The sequence below is a fragment of the Chinchilla lanigera genome, unplaced genomic scaffold (assembly GCF_000276665.1).
Source record: "Chinchilla lanigera isolate Chin_1 unplaced genomic scaffold, ChiLan1.0 scaffold00024, whole genome shotgun sequence".
NCBI lineage: Eukaryota > Metazoa > Chordata > Mammalia > Rodentia > Chinchillidae > Chinchilla > Chinchilla lanigera.
Window position 1 is genome coordinate 6175766 of NW_004955425.1, and position 20664 is coordinate 6196429.

A 20664-nucleotide genomic window follows, 5' to 3' on the forward strand; every position below is an offset into this window, starting at 1 on the left:
GGAAGTAAACAGTAAAAACAAAGATGAATCTCTGCAGGTTATTGTCTCAAGACAGTTTAATATTTAGGCAGTGTCTCTCACACACACACACACACACACACACACACACACACACACGGAGGCACACACACTCCTTAGGATCCAGTTACAAGCCCTGCGTCATCCACCAGATCACATGGTAATTGTTGGTATTTCAAGGATCAAGTGGCATAAGCTCCCCCCTCCCACCCATCCCACTCCCTTCCTTTGGTACCATATAGCGTGGAAGAGTGAGTCTTGCGTGATGGAGTGAGACCAGACTCTGCTCCAACCCGGCCGCAGACGGGGCTCTGGGTGGGGGCGCGCGCGTTCTCACGGAGACGGGCCGGGGCGGGGGAGGGGGTCTCAGGGGAGGCCGGGCAGCTCTAATTGGCTTCTCAATGAAAGATAATCACCTATTCCCGGGAGAGGCTAGGGATTAGCACTCTGCCTCTGCTCTGCATCGCTTTCAGGCTCCTCATCCTCCCCTCGGTGCCTGCAGTCCATTCAGCGGGAGGGATCGAAGCCGGCGCCCCGCACGGCACCGGGGCCGCGTCCTCGCGCTCGGACTTCGCGCCCCGCGCCCCGCGCTCCTCGCGCCGCCGCCGCCGCCGTAGAAAAAGTTTCGCAGAGGGGCTGCGGGAGAAAATGAGCGAGCTGGAGGAAGACTTTGCCAAGATTCTCATGCTCAAGGAGGAGAGGATCAAAGAGCTGGAGAAGCGGCTGTCAGAGAAGGAGGAGGAGATCCAGGAGCTGAAAAGGAAGCTGCACAAATGCCAGTCGGTGCTGCCCGTGCCCTCCACCCACATCGGCCCGCGGACCACCCGGGCGCAGGGCATCTCCGCCGAGCCGCAGACCTACAGGTCTTTCCACGACCTCCGACAGGCGTTCCGGAAGTTCACCAAATCGGAAAGGTAGGCGCTGGCCCGGCGGAGACCAGCGCAGGCCACCGCTGCTGGCCGGGGCGGGGGTGCGGCCGGGGCGGCGGGGCGCCCCCTGCTCCGCGCGGCTCGCGGAGTGGGGGTGGCCCGCGGCCGGGAACGAGAAGTGTTTATTTTTATTTCTGCCATCACGTGCTGTGCTTGTCTCCGCCGGGCTGGGAAAGGCGAGCTCCTCGGGGAGTCGCGCCGCTGTGGGTGGGGGTGGGGACCGGACCGCGGAAAGTTTGTTCCCTCCTGCTAACCGGGCTGCTCCGCACGGGCTGCAGTCGCGCCGGTTGTCCTTTGTGCGCCTCGGCCGGGGCGCCCACGCTGGGGCTGGACCCTGCCCATCCCGGGGCCCGGAGCGCGACCCAGAGGCCACCCCGGCCGAGGGGCAGCTCCGGGAGTTCTCCTGGGGAGGGGCGCCAGGCGGCTGCACGCGGTTGAGTTCCTTTTAGAAACTGTACTTGTCCAGTGCTCGAACTTGGGTGCAGAGCGCAGGGCCAGGGGCTGGGGCGGGGCAGGGGCTCGTCTCCACCGCGGGATCCAACCTCCAGCGCAGGGCGGGAGGGGGAGGTTTGTTCACCGGGTGACAGTCAAGACAGCTGTAAAGTCAGCAAGAAATCGCAAAGAACCCCGCTTTCTGGATGCTCGTCTCTGTGTGTGTCCCTTCCAGAAGTGCTACCCCTCGGGTTGTTGTGGGCTCGCAGGTTGCTAGGTGACCTTGTACCTGAAGCAGACTTGGGGCGACTGATCAGCCCTGTCCCCAGGTGGATAGTGAGCTCTTTTTCTTAGTCATGAATCCCCTCCTGGAAAAGTTGGGATAAGGAAAGGGGGCGGGGGCTGTGCCTCTGGGCGCCTCCAGGCTCCTTCCCTTCCCCTCCCGGGCATTTTGAGAGCCAAATTCTGCCAGTTCAAAGTTGCGCGTCGCTCCTTTGGGGTGTGCGGAGGAGGCTGGGCGGACTTTGGCCGCAAGTAGGAAGCTTTTGCACTCACTTCGCCGTTCACCGGAGAAGGCGGATCGATGGCTGCAGCATTAAAGCGCCTCTGGACATTAGGGAGAGGAAGTGCAGACTCCAAAGCCCATTACTGGCTTTTAGTCTCTGGAAGTGCAGGGCCGAAAGTGCATTTCTCAGGATATTGAATATTCCATTAGGCTGGCCTTCATGCCCGCCTACCTCTTACCCCTTCCCTCCTCTGAGATCACTTGGTGTCTGAGTTTGGGGCCCTCTGGGGACTCCTAAACTATCTCACTTTGAGGCTAGCTCTTCTGAAATCTGTCCTCTCATCGGGCCCCGTCCAGCCCAGTCCCGGGGCTCTCACGGGCCCTGCTCCGGCACAGGGGCCCCTCCTACGTGCTTCGGGACTCTCCCGTGTACTGACCGTAGTGGGGGGTGGGCAGAGGAGAACGGCAGAGGTCAGGGTCCAGGAGAAGTAGATTGGAAACTTTTAGAAGGATGAAAGCTGGGGAAAGCAAAACAAGAATGAATCCGGAAGGATTCGCCCTGGGAAATGAGAGCCTTTCTGAACAGACGTCTCAGAGGACGGCTTTCAGATTTCCTGAGTCACATTCCACTTACAAGTGACACTGTCCAAATAGTACCATTTGCCCCAACCTGCCTTGAAAGTCCCCGGTGGACGGAACAACGGCACTGTCTTCCTTCTCTCCGGCTAAGATTGCAAACAGCTAATATTTGGCCTTGCCCTTGCTTGGGAAGCTGCTGCTGTCTGCCTCAGCCGGGCTGTGCATTCCGCGGCCGCTGCCCTGCCCCGTGCTCGGCAGCTGGAATCAATCTGCCCACCTCCTTAAGAAGCCACTTCATCAGCGGTCATCCGGCAGCTGCTCGCCTCCCAGGGCTGCCGGGTTAGGGCTTTATCGCATTTTTGAAATTTCAGATTTCTGTGTCTGGGCTGAGCCCCTCCGGAACAACAGCACTTCTTTGCAGCAGAGAGTAGGTTTCTCAAGGGTGTGAAGACAGGAGAAAAACCTGCCTTGCCAGAGTCTGCTCTTTCAGGCGCCAGCTTGCAAAGAGATTTCTCCCCAAGAAATCTCAAGAGGAGAGGGGATCTTTACATGTCCTGGGGGGAAATGGCTGATCATTGATTTGTACACATCCTCCTTTTCCTACACTGTCTCTCACCCCCACCCGCTTCCTTACAGTTCCTGTTAAGAGTAGGAAGCTTCATCGCAAGCCTGGTTCATGAGCGCTAGAGGTCAAGTGCATATTTGTGACGGAAGCGAGTAGTTCGAATACTTTTCAACTTCCTCTATTCCCTGATTTACAGTGGGACGGAGGCTAACCGTTTTCCCACTCAGTGGTTAGTTTCATAGTTTCAAATGGAAGCATGGAGTTTATTTTCAGCAAGGTGACTCATTAGTGTTTAAGAATGTTGACAGTTATAATATATGGGGACAGTAACCGTCGGAATGAGGTCCTCAGGGTAGTGCTTAGACAGTACTAAACTATCTTTGGCTAGACACCTTATTTTGGTCAAGAAAAAAAATGCAATAATATTTGAGATACAAAATTTAACAGCAAACAAGATGCTTTCAAAATAAAAATACATTGTCTAAGTTTTCAGATAGCTGGATTTGAGGAGTAGGTAATTCATCACTGTACGGATGTTTTGTTAAAGGCTGCGCTGTCTTGATGGCATCTCAGAACTGGAACAGAATGCTGTATTGCAAAGCTAATATTCAGTTGTCCCAACTCTAGAATTTGGATGATAGCTATTGGTGCTACAGGTTCATTCCAAACTTTATTAGAACACTCTGTTTTTATACTAACAAGGAGAGAAATGTAGTTTGAAAACAAGGGTTTGTTTGGTGCAAAGAATAAAAGAACTGTTTCCTATGAACATTAGTTTAGAAAATTTTTGCAATCTAAAACATTTACATAATAGGTGACAAAAATACCTTACGCATTTATTATAGTGGAAGGAAATAGGAGAATTCATACACTATTGTAATCAACTCAGTCCAATTAGCTGGATTATCATGAGTCCACAGAGGGTATAATGCACAATCTCCATTAAGAATGATCTAAGTATCCAAGGAATGCTTAGATGAAAATTATACTAGGGAAAAGGAAGATCTGAGCTCTCAGCGTAAGTATCAAGTGTACAATACGATGATCGTGTTTAAAAAGAAAACATCCAACTTATTGCTGTACTCATTTTCAGACCCCTTAAGAAATGCCCGTTAGGGATTAAGTGATTATCATTGAAAACTGGGGGCTGCTTTCAATGATGGTGATGATATTTTATGCTTATATTTAAAATGCTTTATGCCAAAGGACTCCAAGTATTTCACATAGATGTCTATGAACTTCTGTTCCCCTTCATGCATACATTCTGCATCAAGAATTATCTATGGCCCCAAATACTTTCCCTTAAGTTTTCGCACACACTTAAATTCCTTCTTTTGGTTGCCTGGTTAAATAGTGTGTGCTCAGGGGACTGAACACAATTTTTAAATTAGCATAAGCAAGGGCTAGAATCAATATTAATTTGTTACAGGAATAATAATGGACTGTATTCCAAAGACTTTTGAGCTATTTTTGTCATGAATCCCTTGATTCCTGATGATGTAAGTTGATCATTTAGAACTTGAACTTCTTTCCACAGGGATGGTGATGCTTTGGGCTGGATGCCCTAGAAAACTCATTGCCTTTTACATCTTTGATCCAATTCAGGGCTGGTTTGACCTTCAGACTATATCAAGGGGTTTGGCCTAATTTTGATATAAACAGGTTCAATGAAGTAGTGTATTAGTGTGTCCCAGAAGAATTCTCATCCCAGCACCAATTATTATTGGTTGCTTATGTTGAAAATATACAGTGCCTTAAACAGAATGATAGCAAGGATAAAAATAGCTAATCTTAGCCTTAGTACTCTTGTATTTACCTGTGCAGTTCATTGTTTTCTTGCAACAGTTCTAAACTGTATTCCTATTTTTCGAATGAGAAATGAGGAGAAATTTAATCATTTGTGCACCCTCTTACAGCCAGAAACTATCATAGGCCAGTTTGAACCCTAAATCTCAGAATTTTTAAAGCTTAAATCATACATTGCTACACTGTATAGTCTTGGAATAAATAGGGCTGGTTGTATCTGAGTGATAGGGACATTCTGCACAGTAGGAAGAAATGAACTTGTCCTAAATTAAAATAGGGTTTAAAAATCATACAGTCAGAACTAGATTGACCTATTGAAAAAGTGACCAGTGAGTTCTTGTACCCAGCACATGCAGTTTAGATGTGCAGTGCCTGGCTGGCATTTCCTCAGGATGCCTTACTCCTGGGATTGTCACTTAGCAGTCTTTCCTCTTCCTTCCTCACCCAGTGTCTGTAGCTCACTCTCATTGTAGAGACAGAACTGATTAGCAATACAATTAAGAAGGGTGTGAAAATGATCTTGATTCCTTCCTTTGGATTCCTTGTGCCTTTTGCAATGGACATCAGGCTGACCTTTTCATCTGCACCATTCCTGTCACTGGCTAACAATGTATATCAATATGTTAATCTTTGCACTCCTTCTGATTAACATCATACTATCCTAACTGGCCTTGGGGAGAGGGAAGTGATTTAGTTGACTCATATGATGAATATTTATGACCAGACTTTAGGAAGAGATAGACTGGGGAAGATGGGGAGGACTTTTAGGCAAAACAGCTGGTAAACATCGTTATGTCTTGTCACGTGTGGTTTGAGAGGACAGGCATGTGGATAAGTACTTCATGCATTCTTTCAGTAAGAGCTCTACAGGAGGGAGGTAGCTCTCCAGTTTAGTGAGGAGAAAACTTAACAAGGCATCATGAAGTACTTTTCAGAGGATCTCAGAAATAAGATGAGACGGAAAATCTAGATTTCTTCATTTTGCATCTGTACCAGAGTTGGTAAATTCATGTCTTTGGCTTATCATCTGTTTATCTTTATTTTTTAAGATACTTTGATTTGGGATTTGTTCTGCTTCTGGAGTCATATACATTTTCCAAATGTAGTTTCAATATACCAAGAATTCTTACTCCCCTTGAATCATCAGTAATGGGTAGGTTGAAAGTTTACATTTAACCACATGTCTTTTAGAGATTTAACCCTCTCCAAACTATTTCTAACAGACCTGAAAAAACAATGACGTCCTATCTTGTTTCTCTTTGCTGACCCAGAGCCTGTTTCTTCCTGCCCTCTCACCATGCAGGGTAAAAGATGCTGAGAGTGCATGAAAACCCTTTCTTTTGATAAGATTTTCAGATTTCAGAGTTACTCAGGGTACAGATAATTATTTTCATTTGCCATTGAGAGTTTTCTTATCAGAGTTCAGGACCCTCTGTTATCTAAGCTTCCTGTAGCACTTGGAAGTTAGTGCCGAGTGCTGAGATAAACCAGGGATAGCCTATCCTGTTTCACAAAAGTGAATGCTCACAAGTTTGGGAATTGTCAGCAAGGAGTTCTGACCTTGAGTCTGCCTTTGTTAGTGTGCTGTGCTGTTGAGCCTCCAATAAGAAATGAAGAAACAAAAAAATTTAAAGAGAAATATATATATATATATATATGAATGTATATTTATCTGCATACATACACATCTATATACATGTACATATGCACACACATGCACCAATTTCTTTATTCCATTTATAATTTGCATTTTTAGAGCATTTATTACTATAAAACTCTCCTGGGATGATTCCAGTTAGTTCCTTGTAGAAAAGAGGGTTTCCTTTTCTGGGTTGTTACTAAAAAATAGATCATGACATCTTATAGTTTGTCAGGTGCTTATGAGCGGCATCAGGTGCATGCCCAGCACTGTCAGCAGGTGCTAGGACCAATGTTTGTTGCCCCTTGTTGAAGCGGTGCATCCCTTCCTTTGTTCTTGACTCTGCCTGTGTTTTGTGCCTGTCTTTTAGGTCTTCTGTTTTTCTGTCTTTTCACTTGGCATCTGTAAGCCCTGCCAGATCTATTTTCTTATTTGTAGAAATCATGTAACAGCAAACTTAGAGCAGAGTTCTTGGTCAAACAAACTTTTGCTCTAAACTTTAAGCTTATTCTCAGATGTTTCAAAATAGCTGGACTATCCACAACGTGTATATCTTTTAAATATATTTATTTTATTACATAAAGAATGATAGAACTACTTTTGTTGTGTTACTTATTGTGGTTCTTGAACAACAGATTTCTTTTTTAATAAAATGCTTACCCTTCTCAGGGGTACTCGGTCAACATTATTGGTGGAACACCAACTTTGGGATAGTCTATGCTGCTTTCATTTTAAATATTTTCATATTATTTATTACAAGAGAACAGAGCAGAAACCTGTACTACATTAGAATATAGTGTAATTTTAAATGCAAACAATATAAAATTTATATTGACTAGCAAGTTTTAAAATGCTGTCTGTAACTTGTCCTATCCAATGGGCTAGGTGCATGCTTAGCCTTTATTTGCTGCCTTCTGACTTGATATACTCTTGGGAATTAGTTCTAAGTACTTAATTTGTTATCTTGGGATTTGACTTGGATTGCTTTTGTAATATGTATGACACAATGCTAACTACTTAGTGTGCAAGATAATAATATGAATGTGCTGATTTCATCTGAATGTTTATTTGTAAAAGTAAAAGCAGTAAGACACATCTATAATTACCTTATTAGAATTTAGCTGGAGTCTTTTTACTTATGATAGAAATTATGTGAGTTTAGCTCTTAAATTATTCTCTCCATTATTAGTCTTGTGGCTAATGCAGACTATCTTTCTTTTCTAGTCTAATTTAGAGAGCACTTTAAAATGTGTTTGAAATCCTCAGATGCATCTTTATTTGAATACTCTGACCTCAAAAGCTGCAAAAATATTGCTCCAAAACCCTATAGGGTTCCTAAAAATATTTGTGTATTTACCTCTTAAACTATTCCTGGGTCTATGTATCCAATGAGATGATACTATTATTGTCTAACAACCAAATCTAAAGCCTTTGGGTAAATGTTATTATTTTTCTTAATGCTTTTCCTTACCCACAAGGTGTGGAAATACTAACTTCACATATCACATGGTCACCAGTGGACTTGGCTACATATGCTAGAAATTCTCAAAATAGAAATTTTCTTTTTATGTCTTAAGTTTTAAACCCTTGAGTAGATACCAAGTCTGTTTACAGTAAAAATTCCAGCCAAATAGAACCCTCACTTAACATACTTCTCTTTTCCCACATGCTACTTTTCAGAGAAAAGGTAAGAGCAGTATTTATTTAGAATAGATTCCACACAAGAAAGACCCCCTTGTGCTTTTCAGAAAGTAAAACTGGTTCACATCCAACTCAGTGTCCTTTCAAAGAATAAGACCACTCTAAAATTCTCACTCTGATCTGAGAGTCTGTGTGGCACTCATGAAGGTTTCAGTGGCGGAATTATAATACGATGGTGTGTATTTGATGAGTTGTAAGGTTAATATGAGTAAATACTGGTTTAAAAACTTTAAATTCATGAATTATTTGTTTCTTAAAAAGCAAGGCTGAGTGCATTCACAAGCATTTCCCCAGGGATAGCCGTTTACTTACGTGCTGATTGGCTTTCTGGACTGGGAGGGTGCAGATGTATGGCAGGAAATTGCGCATAATGCACCATCAGCCATGTCTTTTCATGTTGCACATGGGAATATCGTCCGTCTTGTGCGTGACTGTAGACAAAGTGTTAGAGAGCCTCTGATCTGATCTACGGTTCTGAAAAACCAGAATGATGATGCTGCAACTTTTTAAACTACTTATTTATAAATAAAGGTTGTTGCAGTCAACAAACTATACTTCTTCAGCACCTATATTTCAAAATGACACTTTCCCCAGGTGTGATGTTTATATTTTAGTGGCACAGGAATCCCTCTAAGTGGTATGTAAGTGAATTTATTTTATAATACTACTTGGATATATTAATAAACATGGAAAGAAAACACAGAACTCATCCCATCAAATCCATGTTGCGTAGCTGTATTGCTTAGAGTAAGGGCGTTTTAAAGGCTTAAAGATTTTAAAAAAAGTACAAAATGCAGATCATGCATAACATAGATATGGGTACACAGAGGTCTGGGAAAGATTGTGTTAAAGTCATTTTCAACAGGAAATAAAACATGGTCACATTAATTTTTTGCTCTCCTTACGCTGCTTTGGAGATTTCTAAGTGTGTTCTCTCTATACCCACGGTGATGTTTTACGTGGTTGTCTGTCAGTGTCTTTGGGGCTTAAAGTGGGAACATACTTTGTTGAGATGATAGCTTTGCTAAGATACACTCTTGCATTGATAATGTCAGCCTAGCTAAGAGTTACGTGAGTATTTCTTAAGAAAACATTTGATTCTACCCAGTTTATGGTGTCTCCCTAGACTGTCAGAAATGCCCAGGAATAATAAAAGGGTGCTGTGGCACCCAGCCTGGGCTCCCTGGGGACTCATTTCCTGGACTGTTTCTACAGCAATGCATCTTCCCATCTCTCAGACACAATTTCATAGCCAGAAATACATAATTGTTTTTTTCTTTCTTAGTAAGAAAGAAATTATTAGTAAGTAAGATTTGGAAAAAGTTTGAAAAGGTAAAATCTTTGAGAAAATGCAGATTTATTTTTCCTTCATCTGTATTCTCTTTCCTTGTATGAAGTCAATCCAAAAGATAACAATGAGTTTTTAAAAATGCTATTAAAAGGAATGGTGGGGTAGATGAACAAGGGAAATATAAAGAGAAAAGAAGAAATACATTGCATGCAGGACAGGAATTTTAAAAAATCAATTCTTTTTTTCTGAAACGTGATTCTAGTCATCTCACTACCCACTTAAAGAAGGGAGAGCTTAGGATTTGAATGTAAGTATCCTTCTAAAGGATAGTAAAATCAAAACTAAAAACATAAAGAGGCTCGGGAGAGGCTGGAGGATGAAAGAGATATTCCAACAATCCCCACAAGATGGCAGCAGGAGTATAATATGTAACAGTTGTTGCCTTGAGTAAGGGGAAAAAGACTACAGAGGAGTTTTAAAATATATTCTCAAATACCTAACCTTCTTAATATTAGGATTCAAGTATTTGAAAAGTGTACTATTAAATTCATATGTTCCTACACTTTTCCAATTATTAGTTTTTGTACGGATTGTAGAAAAAAGTAAGAAAGAAAAATAAATAGAAATAGATACAGTTTTCATGGAGAACTCTTTGCCCATTAATATCAGCTTGAGAGAAATTTCTGAAACTCCTGTGAGAAAACTTCTGGGCTCATATTTGGCTGAGAGGAGAAAACTGAGAGGGATAATAGGTAGAAGTAGCAAAACGTGTATATGTGGGCAGCTAGAGTAATGGAGGAAATGGTTTTCTACTCACATACCTTGATGATCCTAGAGCATAATTAAGAAACTCGGTGTGGCCTGTTGTGGCCTGAGGGATGGCCTAAGTGTTGACTGCCTCTCAATGATTTTAGGGTGAAAATAATATAGTTTTGCCTGCCGTAGAGGGATGAGTTGTAGGCCATTTCTAATGAGCTGTACATTTTCAATGCAATATTCCCCTGGAAAGTGTTTTACGGCTTTCCTGTAAAAGGCAATTTCATTCAGCCTGTGACCTCTCACATGAATCCCACGGGAGCCTGGACGTGAAGCAGTCTTGTTGCTAGCTGGCATTATTTGCAACTTAAGGCTGAGGGAAAAATTACTCATTTTGGTCTGTCCCAGTGAGCAAGGGTCAGTGACCAAAGGAATCTGTACTTCGGTGAGAAAAAAGTCAGATTAGGAGTAATGCTATCAGTGGCCTCTGGATTTGGTCTATTTTCTCAGACACCATGTTGGATTTTATACTTAGATAAACAGGCAGGAAGCAAAATAGAGAAAATTCAAAACAATGCACATTTTGATACTCTATTGGACAACAAATTGCTTTTGTGAAAAGCTTGGTGATACACTTCTTTGAAGTGGTCAGTATATAAAAATGCTCTTTGGGACTGTAATTTATGCTTTTCCTAGATCAGAAAAAATGTTACTCCATCTGTGACAGCCAGACAGCATCAAGGGCAGATCAAACGTGGAGTGTGCTTTCTGATGTCTGCCGGGGCAAGAAGCAAATCTAGTCTCAACTAGACAGGGTGAAGTAAGTGATAAGTAGTGATGCTTTCTGTTTTCTCTGATCTTTCCGGTGTGTTATCTAGGCAAGACAAACTCCTGATGTACAGCACCAGGGTTGGAAGCATTCTGCCCTGAAATCGTCCAGTTATCTAGCTTTACCATCTGACTGCAAGGAATCAGAAGGGCTGTCCTCACACGATGAGACAGACCAGGAACTCTCCAGGCTTCTTCTATCACAGCAATTACAGCAGAAAAAAGGTTTATTTTGTCTAGTCCTACATTGCTACTGACTATGTTAAAAATGTGAACATGCTTTTTTGATACCCAAAGATGGAGACTACTTCTCAAATCTGCTGATTTTCAAACTTTTATTAGGCAATTCCCTTGCTTTAACCGCAAAACTAATTCATGCTGATTGTTAGACAATAGAGATATGCAAAATTTACAAAATTTAGTCTTCTTCCTCCCAATTTTTTGTACATGTCCTCCAGTAGGGAGCTGGTATTAAATGTCATGTGCGTTTAAGCAAACTTTTATGTATATAGAGAATGTCCATGCCTATATGGAAACTCTTGTTTTGATTTTTCGGACTCAAAGTAGGATTATTTTTAACATTCTTCAGCAATCTACATTTAGTGCATAATAGTAGCGTGTAGGCCTCTTTCTAGGTTAGTCCATATTGGTCTTTCTCAAAGCTATGTACTATTCCATACTAGTTGTATACCTCATCTTATTAATCGATAGTTATTTTCATTTGTTAATCGATAGTTATTTTCACTTTTTGCAAGTAGTGACAATGCTACAACTAATACTCTTGTCTATATTTTCTCAACTGTCTTTTATTTATACATGAGATGAATGCCCCAAAGTGAGAGCACTAGGTCAAAGGAGTTGTTGATTTTCTGTGTGACTCTTTTAGTTTACATGAGAATCCATACATCTACATGTGAGAGAGATGATTTATAACTTTTTCTATGAAAAAGAAAAGGTATGCTGGTGACATCAACAAAATTAATTTTATCCATCAAAGACAGGAGGAGTTAATTTTTTAAAAATCGAACATATAATTATAACAGAAATGTCTGAGGTTCTTATTTATTTTTTATAGTTGAGATGCATTCATGAGAACCGTTTTTTTATGAGGGAATATTTGTATGACATTTTACATTTTAGATTTATAAAGTCCATGTTGTGCATTTGGCTTGAGGTTTACGTGTGTGTATGTGTTTTAGAAGATGACTAAAACACCCAAATTTCTATAATGTGATTTTAAAAGTAAGAATGAAGTTATTTATATGTACTCTTCTTATAAAGCAACTGAAGTCCTTCTTTAGGAATTGCAATGATTTGTTTTTCTTTTCATCAAAATAAAATTTTATTCTTAAAGGGCTCTGAAGAACTTGGTCTCACTTGGAGAAATAACAAATTCCGTCTCTCAGCTACATCTTTGTAAAAGGCTAGTGAGAAGATTTGGACATATATGGTATTGGAACCACTCAGTGGAGCTTACTTTTTATAGGATGGCAACTTCTATGGGAGCTTGCCTTCTTTCTTTCTTTCTTTCTTTCTTTCTTTCTTTCTTTCTTTCTTTCTTTGTCTCTCCCTGCCATTGTAAAGACATTGGGCTAGGTTTACTGGAAGGTATAATTGCAAATATTTATTTGGATCATAGTTCCATCATATTAAAGATAATCATGAGACTGAAGTAAAAAATGTACTTTTGGGGGGAAGTAGGGAGTGTAACCTCAGGTATGTCAGCCTAGTCTCATACATTATATCCTAAGAGTGGATTGTGATCAGTTAAACTAATGCTCATATGAGTCACATGCTTGCTGTTCAATTCTGGCTGCTTTACATATTGACTGTGATTTTAGGCAAAGGACTTTAACTTTCTGACCTTGATTTCCACATCTGTAAAATGGGAACAATGGCACTTCTTTCCTACGTGGCTTTGTATGCTGCACACTTGTTGGTGGAATAACAGAATGAGTGTAAAGTGCTAGCAATTATGTAACAGTGAAAGCTTTAGAAAATGTTACAAGTTTTTGATAAATTTACTTCTAGCATTCATCTACTATGGCTGGAAAAGATTTTAGGAGATACCTTTTGTCTTGCTAACTTTTCTGTCATTGCTGAGACAAAATATCCAATGCTCAAAATTAAGGAAGGAAAGGAAGGAAACTTTAGCTCACAGTTTGTGGAGGTTTCAGTCCATACTTGGCTGGCTCCAAGGCAGAGTGTCACACACAGCAGAGGGCAACTGTTCACGGCAGCAGAAAACTACAAAAGCAGCAAGAGCAAAAGAGAGAAGCAGCAGCAAGTAAGTCTCTGTCACTCCCTTATATTGTATGGAGTACCCACCCTGCTACACCCAGGGTAGGTGGGTGTAGCACTCACACCCATAACTCCATTGGAGTATGAGTCAATCAAAAACTCTAGAAATCCACCCTGCATGAGGCATTGGAGGGACATCTAGACACAAACCGTGACATTCTGCCCCTGGCCCCTCAAAGACTCATGCACATCCCTCTAAGCAAAAGGCATTTTAGTCCATCTCCAAGAGTTGCCAAAGTCCTAGCAGCTTCAGCATTGCCGAAGTCTCCTCTGACATTGAAGGCAAACTCTTAGTTGTGAGCCCTTGTAGAAATGAAAAGTTACACACTTCCCACATTCAGTGGAACAAGATAAACATTACCATTCCAAAAGGCAAACAGGGGGATACAAAGCACTGGGATCAAAGGAAGTCCAACATCCAGCAGGGCAAACATTAAGTCTTGTAGTTACACATTTAGTGTCCAAGGCAATCTGTGGCAAATTGTGAGCTCCATGTGGCTCCACATCTATGGCACTTCTGGTGGCTGTAGCTCCCATGGCTTCTCTCTTGGGCTTACTTTGCTCCCTTCTTGCAGCTTTTCCCAGACAATCCACATTCCTGGCTTTTCAAAACTTATGGGGTCTCTACTGCATCTTTGGCTTCACACTCACAGCTTCACACACTGTCCTCTCAGAGGCACATTGCCTAGCCTCCCAGGCCTTCTTCTGAAATCTAGGTGGGAGCCCTTTTAACCTCAGAACTCCCGCATTCTGCATGTGCTTAAAACCAGCACCCCAAGGATGATGCCAAGGTCTGCTGCCAACTGGAGCAGTAGCCAGACTTTCTTCTCTCTCTCCGCTGTAGAGGTTGAGTGCCTGGACCACTGAGCACTTTGAACCTGATTCTGAGGAACAAATTCTCTATGCCACCACCATTCTGGAACATGATGCTGTGTGGCTTTCCCCTCAAAGCAAAGTTTTTCATCTTTGCAGGTTTGAGGCTGCAAATGCTGGAGACTTCCTGCTCCTAGTGATGCCCTCAGGCCATCTTTTCTAGTCTCCTGTCCCTTCTCAGCAGTCAAGATCTCCTCAGAGTTATATTTCCAGTACACAACTTTACTGTACTGGAGCTTCCTTTCTGGCCAAACTCACAACATTTTAAATCATCCTGCTGGGCTCTTTGCTCTTGATTTGCAACATGAATCTGCCTAAAAGCCCCCAACAATAGCCATGCCACTACCTCAACATTCCACTGCCTTGAAATTTCTTCTGCCAGCTTAATTAGTCCACCACCCATAATCTCAGTCTCAGGCAATGTCTCTGGACATGAACAAAATGAAGACAAACTTTCTGCCAAACCGTAACACACATCATCTGGAGTCCAGCAACCAATGTCGTCCTTCTTCCCAGCAGAAACTTCCCAAACCCGGTCTTTACAGGCAGGATTTCTATCAGCCTTCTGGGATTCTGAGTCCTGCCAGATCTCTCATACAGAAGAGCCAAAGGCATTCTAGTGCGTCTTTTTCAGGCAAAATCTCAGAACCTTTCCAAACATTTCCCACAAATGATTTCCAGAGGCTCTTGAACCACAGAGTCAGGTATAGTCACAGCAACAACCCCACTTCTGTGGTACTAAATTCTGTATCAGTCAGGGTTTTACTAGAGAAACAGATGTATACAAGTGTATAAGAAATTACAAGGTTAGTTTAAGATGGTCAGCCATAGAGTGGGATGAGGAAGTGTGCAGAGGGTGTCTGCACACTGGAGACTGAAGGATTCAGCCCAAGGTCTGGAGTTCACCGCAGCATTCCATGATGGCAGGCTGTTGAGTTTACACTGGAAGGCTGAAGGATCCAAGACGGAAGCCGAAGAGTCTGCACTGGAAGCCAGGAGACGACGTCCAAGCTGAAGATGAAGACTGGAGCTCCTCCAAAGAATGGAAGCCCCTCTGTGCTTCCTCATTTCCCTTTTATATCATCTGGGTGATGAGCCACCGTAGGGTGTAGAATTACTGAGCCAATTTAGTTAAGCTTCTAAACTTCTCAAGCTGACACAATCAGGGAACAACTGTACCTTTGTCTGACCCCCTTGATTAACAAAATAATAATGACAGGCAAATCAAGCAAACAACCAGATGTCTAGAGAGATCACAATTTACAAATGATTTGGCACTTGTTAGTGACAAAATGGGATTAGATTCCAAGTCTCTTACTTGTTATTTCAGCCGTCCTTACATTTATCCTAAGCATGCATCCTAAGCAATGAGTGGAATGAGGAAAACTAGACATTTATAAATTGGAACAATAGAAAAAGTGGAAATAAGATACTTAGGCATTGCTCTGGTATTTTCTTTTTGTTTTGATTTTTGTTTTTTTCTGGTACTGGGAATCGAACTCATGACCTTGCGCTTGCCTAGCAGGCTCTGTATGGCTGGGCTAAATCTTCAGCCCCTCTGGTGTTTTAATCAAGTGTAAAATGCATGTGATCTGGCTTGGTAAAGCCGAGGACACAAAATTTGTTGTGACAAAGATTTGTGTTACAAAATTTGTTGTCACCCACAGAAGACTCTGTGGATGAGTTTCTTAGAAGAACTGCTTTTCAAAGGTCCTGGATTTAAATGAAGCGTGGCTGTGAATTGCTCATGAGTGACATTAAGAGGCAGGAACCCTGAATGGACCGCTATGTCAGACTCAGAGAAGGACAGAGGCTCACAGAGGTGGGTGCTTCATGGCAGGAACACCATCATGGCTGTGCTGATGGACACTTGTAGTTATTCTGTGAGCGTGGGGGCCTTATTTTCCAGAAGCATTGCTCTTCCCTTCTCTCATTGTCTGTTTGTTGTTCAGTCCTCATAAATGGAACTGCTTGTTCCTAGTGGTGCTTCGAGTCTAGAGCTTTGCGGCGTGGCTCCTTGTATACATGGGAGTAGGGCAGTAGCCCTCTGTCTCCAAGCCTGTTGGTTGGAGGGGACAGAGGGCGTTCACTGAACCTCCCCTGTGTGTGCCTGTTCTCCAGCTCAACATCAAGTGTGTGCTCTTGTGCCCATTTGCAGTTCAGAGACTGGTTTTACTGTATTTGAGGTTTTATGTGTGGAGAAATATTCTAGATGTTATTTCTCCCAAGGAAGGTTAATTTGTCAATTCGGCTGGTATGTAGGAAGAAATATCAAGTATTTTGGAGATCCAAAACCAACTTCTGTCTAATTAGCCTGACGCTATCATGCAAAAGTAGACCCAACCTCTACTTCTTCCGTTACTGAAAACCTCACAGGGTTGTTGAGCGGATTCAATGAGCTCACGCAGATCATAGATTGAGCTTAGTGACTCATAGAGTGTAGTCAATGAATGGTAGCTGTCATTGTTATTATTTGCTGATTCTGACTTCATTCACCAGTTACATAAGTCCTTTCAGCTCTGTGCTAGGACTGGGCCCATGTGTATTCTTCCCATGTTTCTAACTCCATTCTGGAATCTAATTTTGCTCATTGAAATAGCTCTGATCCTATTTTCGGATTCACTTTCTGAATCACAGATGGTTCTAACATAAGCCATTTTAGGCCTTATTTCCTTTCCTTTCACTTTGGCCCATGGAATAGCCTCAACTTTGTTTCTATGCATTTTTTTTTTTTTTTACCTCCTTGCTCACACACATCGATCATAGTAGAGATTTGTTATTCTTGAGATAAATAACTGCAACCTGTCTATAGTGGTGGATTTAGCCATGCTAGGTCCATTTTGCAGCTATGGACTTTCTGTGCCAAATAAACAGAAGTCTTCTCAAACTCTAACTTGCATATGGAATACCTGGGCAATCTTATTAAATGCATGTTATGTTTTTGCAAGGGAAGAGCCCGAGACTTTGCCGCTGTAATGTCTCAAGTAGCACTGATGCTGCTGGTTTTTTGGAAACTATTAACTAACAAGGGGGTTATCCAGGGATTTTTCTTCTTCTCTTTTTTCTTTCTGCCATCCATGTTAAGTCTTACATAAAAAATAAGGTGCAATTACATACAGCAATGCAAACCAACAGGTTAATGCTACATTAATGTGGATTACATTACAGGATGAACTCATTACCTAGGAAAGTCTAGAGGAAATATTTTGGTATTCTTTTCCCTTCTAGACACTAGGCATGCACAGCTGAATAACATAAAGACTAAGACGAGGGGCTGTGTAATGAGATTGACCTGGGTTTTAGCTTCTTACATCTTAGTTGTGGTGTTTAATGTTTTTGAGCTTCAGTTTTCCCTCTGTAAGGTGAAATAATAAGGCCCACTTAAAACTGGTAGTGTGCAAAAGATCTATGACGAGTATGCAGTAAACGATAGTGGCTCCTTTTGCAGTTTTCTTATTAGGACTCTGGATCTACTCCAATTTTCTTCTAAGAAAGTGTGATACAACAAGAATTTTAGCTGAAGCCAGGTGTGGTGGTACATGCCTGTAATCTGAGAGCTCTGAGAGGCTGAGGTAGGAGGATCATGAGTGTGAGCCCACTTTAGACAACTCAACGAAACCCTGCCTCAAAATAAACAATGAAAAGAACGGCTGAGAATGTGTGTAGCTCCATGTGAAGGACCTACATAGTTCCATTCGCCCATATTTGGAAACAAATTTTTTACTTGAGATAAAATGGGAAAATAAGAAACACCAGTTCAGCATGAATAACTTCCTCTATGCAAGATGCCTTATTTGTATGGGTTTATTTTCTCCTCTCAATAAACTCATGGTACCTCCATGGTGCCTCCAAGAGTTATAAACCCTTGTGATTTAAAGTGACTTGTCTGGAGGTTCGTGGGAACAGGATTGTCTGGTTCTAGGGCTCCTCCATTGCGCTACATGATAATCCACAACGGGTGCATAGGGAAAAATTGCAAGAAACCGGGCACTGTGAAAACACTCTGATCATTTTGCAAACTTCAAGGCACATAAAAGTCTCTTGGGGCTACTTTTTACAGTGAAGATCCCTGGGCCCCATTTCTAAAGAATCTCACCTGATGGGGCTTGGAAAATTTGGGGCCAGAAAACTTGTCTGGCCTTCTGAGAGAGCATTTGTAGGTATATCCCAAAAGGTTTGTGATTGGACAAAACAGTTTCTTAGGGCTGCTGGAATTAATTACTATGAGTTGAGTGGCTTGGAATAACACACATATATTCTCACAGTTCTGTACACTAGAAGTTCAAATTCAAGGTATCTTCAGGGCTCTATTTTCTTTGAAGACTCCTAGGAAGGATTTTTTCTATTTTCTTCCTAGCTTCTGGTGGTTGCTGACAATCTTTGGCATTCCACAATTTGTACCTGCCTCACCTTCACCTCTGCCTTCACTTCATATGGCTGCCCACCTTCTATGAGTGGCTGTGTCTAAATTTCCCTCTTTGTATGGGACCACCAGTCCTTATATTTAGGCCCTGCCCTAGTCTGGTGTGACCTCATCTTAATTACATTGTAAAGATTATTTCCAAAGAAGTCACATATACAGGTTTTGATGGATATGCGTTTTGGGAGACCAGCATTTAACTCATTACCTTAACCCATATGTAGTTATCTTTCCTCAAGCCTGAAATGTAGAGCTGTGACTTCTGGAGTCTGCTGAGCCCCATGGGAAAGTGACTTGGGGACAATATGAGGAGAGTGAAAGATATTTTAAGATATCAGTGGAGGTTTTGTGGAGACTTTTTCACCTGGCATTTCTTCCTGCCCTTTCCTCTTTTCTCCCCTTTCTTGTTTTTCAAAGGATATAATGCTGATTGATAGTCCTTTGGTTCAGATGAAAGTATTAGTCTCTGAAATGTTATAGATCACTGGTGGTTTATGGGTCTTTTTTTCTTCGGTTTTGTTTTCTTGGTATGAGTTTTACAAGAAAGCAAAATTTGGCTTAAATCGGAGACAACCAGTGATTTTCATTTCTCCACTCTGTGGTTTTCTTACCTCTAATTTTAGAGGAAAAGAAATTTTTAAACTGTAATTTCAACACTTTACTTCCCTATGATTTTGGTAAATTGCTCTTTTAGGGTTAGAAGGAACAAGTGGAACAAACCTCAAATGGACATATTAGGATAAAGACAGATTTTCTTTGTCATAATTAAGCAAAGACAAGATACAAAGTAATTTAGAAAAGCTTTAAATGCTTCAATCAATTACAACTAGGCATTTTAAAAACAGTAGGACTACATTTGAATATAAACTATTTTGAATTAATGTTCTTTTCTGTTCTTAAAGGTAGAATTTCAATAGTTCTTCCATCTCTGCACCAAGTTAAAGTACGCACATACTTTACCACCTAACTAGTGAGGTTTGTCAAATTGGCAGTTTCTCTATATATATTTATATATATGTAGGATATATATATATAAATATATTCTATACCACTGAGAATTTACTATTATACCACTGAGAATTTGAACCTTCTCTTAAGTGCTTTAAGAAAAGTTTAAAATATGACACAAATGGCCTTATCAAAAATTTAGCTCTGTGTAAAACAAATTATGTAATAAAGGAAGTACAGTTACCATTTGCAAATATCACATAGACATTTATAGCAATACACACAGATTTCTTTTGGGGTATATTTAATTCTTACCATTCATAAAGATACTTTAAGAATCCAGATTTTTAAGAATAGTTTTGGTCTTCTAGATGGTTTATTTAAGGATATATTGTTCAATATGGACTCATTGAAGCTTTTTGGAGATGAAAATTAGTCCAGACTCTCATGAGACCAAGATAGAAATATCATTTTCCATTCTCCCTAAGATTGTGCTTTTGCTTTTTTTTTTATAGAAACTTTACTGGAAATGTCCAAGTGCCATCAGCAGTGGGAGGAAGGGTTAGAAAAGAGTGAAGAAATTACCCTTCCTTCTGAAGGGTAATTGGCTCCTCTCCGATGGGAATTTTCTATGATCTTCTTATGTACCAAGTTGTATTAAGGCAGAAAAGTGAATTCTACTTCTCAACATAAGTCACTGGCTCTGTCTAAAGTATCTTTAACCAGTTCTTGGGGAAGGATATCAATGGCATCTCAATCGTATTTGTAGAAAGTAAGATGCTGTAAAGTTGATTCTCAAGTTGGAGAATGGAATCAAGACTTCAAAAGGCCATGCTGGGTGAGAAGAGTGGTTTACAAACAGAGCCCTCAGTACTTTCCTCTGTGTACCAGATATATCCTCTTGCTCCCTGGTTATCCTGAAGTGACACCCGTGCTAATATAACCCATCTGCACACATAATTATGTGTGGGTATATATGAGTGCATAGTGTCCTAACTGTATTTTAAAAGCAAGGGAAAACAATATCTAATAAAACAGTTGACGTTTTATTATGTAAGTGCTTGAACTGTCCA

At 41.4% G+C, this 20664-nt stretch overlaps 1 protein-coding gene across 1 annotated transcript in view; it reads left to right on the forward strand.

The window, feature by feature from the left end:
* Nucleotides 1-569: 569 nt before the first annotated feature.
* Prkg1 (protein kinase, cGMP-dependent, type I) overlaps nucleotides 570-20664 on the forward strand; it is a 1159533-nt gene continuing 1139438 nt past the window's right edge. Inside the window, exon 1 of the mRNA XM_005385906.2 lies at nucleotides 570-932. Coding sequence (XP_005385963.1) covers nucleotides 667-932 — 266 coding nt within the window. The 5' untranslated portion in view covers nucleotides 570-666. The remainder of the gene's footprint in view (nucleotides 933-20664) is intronic.